Source organism: Numenius arquata, chromosome 2, assembly GCF_964106895.1.
Source record: "Numenius arquata chromosome 2, bNumArq3.hap1.1, whole genome shotgun sequence".
NCBI classification, from domain to species: domain Eukaryota; kingdom Metazoa; phylum Chordata; class Aves; order Charadriiformes; family Scolopacidae; genus Numenius; species Numenius arquata.
Genome location: NC_133577.1, coordinates 47,025,898 through 47,034,385, shown reverse-complemented (window position 1 = coordinate 47,034,385; position 8,488 = coordinate 47,025,898). Strand labels below are relative to the sequence as shown.

Below are 8,488 nucleotides of genomic sequence, written 5' to 3'. Positions count from 1 at the left end.
AGATACTTGTGAAATATATTTTCTGTATTGATGTGTATTCCTGCTTTGTAACCACACTGTGTAGAAAAGTCATTGAAGGGCGTGCTGTGAGCTCCTCAGAGGCTTGTTTATACAGCAAATCAGGTGTACAATGCTCTCTGTGTTGTAGGAAGATATATTGTCTGTGTTGAAGTATTTGCAGTGAAATATAATAGGTATAACTCAGATAACAATAGAGAGAATACTACTGCAAAGCATTGCATTGTCACCCTTAAGAGTGACTTTTAATGCCTCCTTAAAAAGGAGAGCTAAAAAAATTTGTTAGGCAAGCTGAGACCATTACTTAGCTGTGTTATGGAAATATAAAAATCCCCAACAGTAATATTATGTGGTTCAAGGGTATTAGGTTTCAGTCTAAAATGCAGAGAATATGGAATGTGCTTCAGAATTACACTGTTAGCTCTGGTGCAAGGTGATGAAATGAATCACGATTTCCAGAGGCAGTATGCTTATTTGGGTAGCAAATAGTGTTCTTGTCTCTGTCATTGCCGCCCTGTATGCCTCAGTTTCCCTGCCTGTAAAGTAGGAAACTGCTTGTTGTCACGGCTTCCTGGTCATGAGATGCTTTGAAGATGAAAAGTGCTATGTGAATGGATGCCCTGGTTTGTATTGTGTATTACGTGCTCTGCAGGAAGACTGCATAAAGTCAGGAATTCAGCAAATAGTGAAAACCAGGGTTAAGTTAGGGATTTTAGGGATTTTCTTTTTTTTAATAAATTGTCTACTTGATTACAAGGTTTTATAAGGGACCGAGTTTTGCTCTGGGAGACTGTTGTCTGTTGTTGAAATCTTACAGTGTGAATTAGATCTTTCACTAGAAACTCTTGCGGGGAAAAATATATGTTCATCCTTTAAACTCAGGTAGTTTCAGGAATTAACAAACTCCTTGTATTTTAATTTGCATCATACACAATAGAGTTTTCTTCTGAATACTTGTATCCTGAGTAATTGAATATTATTAGTATATTAATTAGGAAATGTCCAATTTAACAGCCTTTTAATACCTAAGATGTGTGATACCAGTTTTATAATAACTAAGGGGTAAGAGAGGTCTGATCCTTACAGAAACACCATCAAACCTGAAAAATAAACTGCATTTCTATTTCTCCCCCTTTCCTCCCCCCTTTTAATCAATAATTGAGGTCTTCTGATCTAAGGAGAAAATTGATATGGGGTCTTTGATATGAAACGATACCTTGTTGGATGGATGTAAATTGTAAGGCATGTGTTTGCTGAGGTTTGTATTCCTAACAGGTTTGGAAGCTGGTTTTGGGGTTTTTTTAATACAAAGGAGGAGCCAAAATGTAGTGTGGTCATAACCTAGCACTGTCAGTTGAAAATTTATTTGCAGATGTTGAGACCTGTTACGTCATATTTAATATCAGTGCAATTGTATGAAATGATCCTGTTGATGAGCTTAGTAACAAATGGGTCAGATTTGCAGGCAAATGTCAGGCTATTTGGGGCTGACGTGCAGAAGAGAGATGGATTATGAAGCGGGGTGTGACTTGCTTTAATTGATGCCCTCCCCTGTCCTCCTGTTTGGTTGCTTTTCTTGCTCCATTCCCTTCCTGTTCCTGGGCGTGTTACAATCCAGACTTAGTGGCTGTAGGTGGAGGTGATGCGTAAGTAATATGGGGTTGAACAAAAAGATCTATTTCATGCTGAGAGGACTCTAAGTAGCAATTCGTACCAATTTGGATTTTCTTAGAATTGCCTTAAGTGGCAGGCTTTTTTGAGATGTAACGTCTGTCTTTATGTTTGGTAGCCTGCTTTGCCGTTTGGGTGTTTCTAAGTCATATGTTGTAGTTGTTCCTTGCAAAAACTGTCTCTTGCTTTAGCTCCTGTGTCCTTGGTCATCCCTGTGATGCCTTTGGTGCCTCCGATCGAACTGCCTCATTTGGTGGCTCCACAACTGCAAACTTCTATTTTTCTAAGCGGTAGCAGAGTCAGCTGAAATCTGTGACGTGATTTTTAAAAGGAACTGCTTCAGTAGGTACACAACACACCCCTGCTTTCTTCCAAGCATGCCACAGTACTGGAATGCTTTACATTTTAAAGCTTTTCAATACCTGTAAACAGTGAGTACATCTTGGGAGCGGGGAATGAGGGGGAGATCTCTAGTTTAGAACTTAGGGACCTGAGTCCTGTTTAACAGCGCTTAGCCTGTGTGCTGGGCATTCCTAAAACTCAGTCTTTAGAAGTCTAAGAGAGGAAAAAAAAAACCCTGATCCAGTCTGGAATTGTCAGATATTCCAGTATTTGCCTGGATGCTGTCTTTAAAAGAGCTACAAGGTCTGACTGAGGTCTGTCTTCCTCTTTTTAAAAAAATCAAATCTTTCATTTATGCCTAGCTTGAAATTTGAATTTTTTGCATGTTGTATTTTCTTGTTTTCATTCTATCTTAATTCCTGGATGCCTATATATAACTCTCTTAACATTTTTGGTTTCAGGGAGGAGCAAAAGACCGCTTTACGCTCTAGCTTGATGCAACCTACGGGATTCAAACTTCTGACTGAGGTGTCACAAGAGTATTCTTGTTTCCTTTGCTTTTCGCTGCTGCGCAGCAATCAAACAGTGATAGAAACTAGGTGGTAGGGTGGTTAATAAATAAATGTTGTGTTTGAACCGTTCCCGGGGGAGGATGACTTCTTGGGATCCCAGCGCAAGCCACAGCAGCCACCAGTGTGTAGGAGCTGTGCTGAGAAGTCATAGTGGGCTTTTGGTTCACACCAGCTTCTTTACCTTTTCCAGCTCTCTGGGGGAGACAGATATCTCTGTGATGGATACTTTCTGCTCAGAGGTGGCCAGGAGGACCAGGCTACCCCAGGAGAGCTCAGAGATGTGCGGGCAGTGGACTGGCTCCTTTCCTGTCCCTTGCAAGGTGATCAGTGTTACACACATTTGTGTAGGAGAGGAGGGACACAACTAATTAAAGGACTCCTGAATCATCCCACCATTATCCCTGGAGCTGAAGGGAACTGGGATGAGGTGAAGGTCATGCCAATTTTGTAGCCTTTCAGTTGCTTTAGACTCTTAAGACTTTGAGATATGTTTTTAGGGAATTTGCAGAGTTTAGTTGCTTTATTATTTATTTTTTTTCCCCAGTTCCTAGAATGTGTGGGATAGATATAATGCAGCTACTGCCAAGTCCTGGAAAGGGCTCTCATCCACCAGGTTTGAGTGCTCTTGGCTTAATGTATTAGTAATTATCCTGAGCACTGAGGATAGAAATGGCAGATCGTGATCCTTCCTGCGTAGTTGTCTGTATTGGTAAATCCTAAGGATTAACAACTGGATATAAACAGGCACACTGAAGAGCGAACAGCCCTGCCAGGGTCAAATTAGGTCTGTTTTGTTTATAATGCCGTGGCTTTTATAATTTTCTTTTAATTCCATCTATGACCTCATCTTTTAAAACTAACAAATGTTACTGCGGATACATAGCCTGTGCGATTTAGCGTTGTTCTGAACACAAGGTTATACAGCGTTAAATGTAAAGTGTTATATAGGTATGCAAAACACATTAAATCCTGCTGTAAAGCTATTTAGGAGCCTCTTTTTTATTTTATACTTTTCTGCCCCAATTTTTTGGATTAAGTGGTATTCTTACCTGGTTGCGCGTGGCATCCCTTGCTGTCAGCCTCCTCTAGAAACACTACATCTAAAAGGTGCATGTTCAGCGACAAAAGATTCCTCTCTGCGGGATTCACTGACTGCCATTAGTCAGTAACTGGATTTTTGTTGCCACCTTTGCATTTTCCACATTCTCACCTAATTTCTCACCTTACAAGCTCCAAGTGTTAGTGTTTTTTGCCATAATGCGACAAGAAAACGGTTGAGGGATCTGAAGGTTTTCCTAAGGATTACAGGCAGTTTTGAGCTCTATTTTAGCAGGCTTCTTCCACTCTGTGAATATTTGCAGAAGGTCTTCAGGAATTGATCAGAAACTATCGTCTTGAGGAGCTGGGCAAAACCAGAGATCCAAAACTGCATGCTCTTGGTGCTGAATCTGGTGCGGTCCCAGGGCCGCAAATACTGTTTGCAATTGTTTATACTGTGTATAATGTGTTTAAATTTAGAAGGATGCTTATACCTCTCTCTCGCTTTGTTTGATTTGGCCTTTTTTTTTTTTTTTTTTTTAATTTTTTTGACCTCTGCACTGTTGTTTGTAAGGGTGTATACTCCTTTTACCCGCTAAAATTGATGCCAGGCAAGGATTTGTGTCCTTTACTGCAAAAACAGCTTTTTGAGCTGTATGAAAAAGACTGAATTTTGTGTAGCCTATTGATAAGGTTTCTGTTGCTTGGAATGCTTAGTGGGGTAATTGCTTTCTGGAGGCATTTGACTGATTTTTGTGTTGCTGGAAGTCATGCAACTGGCAGCCAATTGACACTGAAGTTGAGAATAGGTCTCAGAAGAGAATTGACGTTCATTTTTAGCCGGCAGCTGAACTTTGATAGCAGTTCAATATTAATAGCATACAGTGAGGTGGTGTTTAGAGGCAATAATCATCAATATTTTCTATCAAATAAAGCAACTAATTTTTAAAACGCTCATTTTCTAGTTGTGGCAGGAAAGACATGAGCCAGAATAACATCTAGCTGTGTGGTGTGTTTATACATAATATAAATGTTATTATACAGAATAATAATGAAAGATCAAGGGTCCTTCTACAGCTACGAAGAGGAAGCCAAGGAAAATATCTGTACTTTCCTGTGAATGGTGTTTGTGGGGCAGCCATGTATTCAGGCTGGACTAAGGGCGTAGCAAGTCCACTTGTGTTTCTAAGAAACCTTCCCATGAAGTGTGTTACGGAAATGCAAATTCTGTTTCCACTTCGCCGCTGATGCGGTAGGCTCTGGTCTTTTTTTTTTTTTTTTTTTTTTTTTTTTACACCTGTAGTTGCCATTGTTTTTCCTGACAACGAACATTTCTGAACTGTAGATGACTGTTTCCCCTGCTGCGTCAAATGGGTGCAGTGCGTATGTACGGTGAGGTGGGAGGAGCTCTGACACATCACCTTAAGAGAGAAGGGAGGAGCAGCAGGTCCAGATTTAAAACCAAACACTCCTCCAGCAATGTCATTTAGTTGAGCAGATAATTACTTCCGTATTGTCTCGCTTGCTTGCACCTTGAGAAGAAACTTGGCTTTGTTTCCAAATTCTGTATGCACCGTCGTTGATAACAAATGATATGATTGTGTTGAAAATAATGCGTTTAATGGGAGGGTTGTGACTCTGGCTTTGTGTTATAATGTAACTGTGTGCTGTTGCTTTTGTCTTTCCCAGATGTTTCTGACTGTGTACCTCAGTAACAACGAGCAGCACTTCACTGAGGTGCCCGTCACCCCCGAAACCACCTGCAGGGATGTGGTGGAGCTGTGCAAGGAGCCTGGTGAGAGCGAGTGCCACCTGGCTGAAGTGTGGTGTGGCTCAGGTAGGTTAGGCTTGCTCTTCCTGAATTGCTGGGCATTCACAGCTTCTGACAAGGTACCAGACGGGGACCTGACGGACGTGGTCCTGTCACAGAGCGTTTCTGCCTTACAACTTTGTCAATCTCTTTATCAGACCTGCTGTGTGATATCGCATCTACAGAAAGGCTCACACCTGCAAAAATGAGCTAAAAGCAAAAGGGGACTCGAATATGCCATGTTCTTGTGTGTATGCAGCCCTTCTCTGACTCAAATGACTCTCTGAAGGGTGTGGGGAGTTGTTTTCCTTCTTCTCCCCCACTGTGGGATCCCAGTGGCCTGTGGGGGGTTTTTGAAGCAGTATCAGTAGTTCTGTGACACAGACTGAATTGTTTCTGCGGCCCCAGAGCTGTTGTCACTTGCAGTGGCAAAGGAAACTTCCTTTTTCTGGTGACACCTTTTTTGTTCCTGATTGTGTTAATCAAGTTTAGAAGGGAAGGATTGTTACCAGAAGGAGTAGAAGTTACCTGATATGAAATGCTCTAAAGAAGGTGTGTGGTGGGTGGGAGGAAGGACATAGAAACCCATTTTGACTGTTGTCCTTTGGAAGGGAGTTTTATGTACGTGGTCTGTTGTGGCTTTTTTCCCTTCTTCTACATTGCTGATTTTTGTCTTGGAAGTTCCAATCTCCCCAGTTCACAGTGCTCCATTGGAGCTGGAGAGCATGTCAACAGACAAATCAAAAGCTAAAACATGGATAACTTTTCATGGCTTAAATGGGAAAGGACTCTTGGCTATCTCCTGTCTCCATGGTATTCATTAGATAGTGGTAGCCATCCAGAGGCCTAAAATAGATGAATCACGGACAGGATTTTATGTCATGAAAAATAATGATATTTGATCCAGCTTTTTTGAGATGCTTCAACAAAATTATAAAAGAGTCAGATGATAAGGGCTTATGTTTCTGTCTTCCCCTGCTGTTGGCTCAGGCTCCCGCCTGTTCAAAGAAGTGTTTTGTGAGCTGAATGTTTGTTTAATAGCATGAGATACTTGAGTTGGCTCTTGATTATTAGCCACTTCTGACAGCTGTAATGTTTCTGATCTTTCTGAGTTTAAAAAATGCAACAGATTTTTTTTCCTTCTCCTTAAAAAAGAAAGCATTTTTTATTTATAAATGATAGTAAAATCTCTTTCCATGCTGGATTGGTGATTTTATCTTTTAGAAAAGTGTTTTTATTGTACATCTCTGTCCAACTCTGTCTAAATACCGAATACCCAATACCGAAGTCTGCAGTGAAAGACAAGTGAAATAAAGGTTTAGGTAAAACCACTGAATTTATATTTAGCCTTAGCCCCACGCCCTGTTAAAGAGTAGAGGTTGTGATGGTGAGGGACAAGATTCTCCTGTTGTTACCAAAGCCGGAGCCCTGCTGGAGTGTGCAGCTCCTCTCCTGGTGGTTTCTTGACACGTATTCTTGATTGGCTTTTGAGATGTTGATGTAGAGTGCTCTGGAAAGGGCAGTGAGATTGTCCTGAAGCTGAGAGCACTTACCCTGAGAGGCAAGCGAAGACTGCCAGTACTTACTTTCCAAATGTCTTGTTAAGCTGAAAAGTGAACATCTGGCTGAGTGGGGCCATATAACACATGGAGGTTTTTTGTAAAATCAGGTTGTCAGCCACTCTACTGCTCAAGGAGATGTAAGAAGATCTGGGTACAGAAACATAAAGTGAAGCAGAGAATTTTTTCTGAGATACCACAAGAACAGATACCTAAATGTTACTTGCCCAGCTGTTGTCATAAGACCAAAAAAAAGTATCATCCATTTACAAAGTAAAACCTTGACAATTGCTTTAGAAACCAGATTATTCTTGTTCCTGATATTATTCTTGTTCACTGATATTAGGAAAAATGTTTACACTGAAAGGGTTATTAAGCATTGGAATGGGCTGACCAGGAAAGCGGTTGAGGCACCATCCCTGGAGGTATTTAAAAGACGGGTACACATAGTGCTTAGAGACATGGTTTAGTGATGGTTTTTATCAGTTAGGTTGATGGTTGGACTGGATGATCTTAAAGGTCCCTTCCAACCTGGGCAATTCTATGATCCTGTCATATTTACTAATTATTTACTTCTGTATCCAAACATTGGGCATGTGTGTAAAACCGTATACAGTTTCAAATTGTACTTGGTCACCAAAAATAGAGTAGTCTCAAATCATGTAACATAAAAACTTGAGTATTGGATGAAGTACATGCATGTTTTTTTGAATAAAATATAGCCTTTCTTAACCATCTGTATAACATCAAGTAGCAACCATTTGCAAGATATGTTTTCATGTTTATATTGGATTTTTTTTGGGGGGGGGGGGGAAGGGTGGGAAAGAATATACTTCTAGCTTTTACCTAATCTCATTTTAGATGTCAGCAAAGTTTGTTATCTTGTTTTGTCAAAATCTGCCATGGCTTCTATTTTGTTTGCATTTTACACTGGGCAAATTAAATTTTATTTTAAAACAAACGTGAGGCATGGCAGATAACCTTCTGGGGTAGAAACAAAAGATTTATGTTGGAAAATGACTTCTCAGACTTCAATTACTGAGCTCCTTCTTAGATCGCTTGCTTCTCTCTTTTTCTGACGCTTGCTCAGGAATTTTAGCTTCTGTTGTCAGACCTTATCAAGTGTACTCTGAAAGATTGCTGCAAGTGCGCTCGAGGCATTCTGCTCCCTGAAGGGGGCAAGTTTACTGCTCTCCCTGTCCTCCCGGTTTTCCTTGAAATTTGATGAGCATCAGGGCAAACTTTCTTGATCTTCCTATTATTGCCTGAATTCTGTTAGGTGACTACCTTGGCCACTGTGGAAAGCAGTCAAAAGGCATGTGCATGTATAAAGAAATATTTTTTTTTTTCTTTGAGACAGATAAGGAATAAAAAAAATGAAGTCTTATTGTTTGTCCTTTCTTCTTGAGCTTTCCAAATGTAGTTTTGTTTGGTATTTGAAAATCTCTTTGACCTTCCTTTGAAGTCACTGGGTGGTA

General features: G+C 40.5%; 1 protein-coding gene across 1 annotated transcript in view; it reads left to right on the top strand.

Moving 5' to 3' along the window:
* The first annotated feature begins 5,330 nt into the window (after positions 1-5,330).
* TP53BP2 (tumor protein p53 binding protein 2) overlaps positions 5,331-8,488 on the top strand; it is a 28,604-nt gene continuing 25,446 nt past the window's right edge. Inside the window, exon 1 of the mRNA XM_074164453.1 lies at positions 5,331-5,478. Coding sequence (XP_074020554.1) covers positions 5,331-5,478 — 148 coding nt within the window. The remainder of the gene's footprint in view (positions 5,479-8,488) is intronic.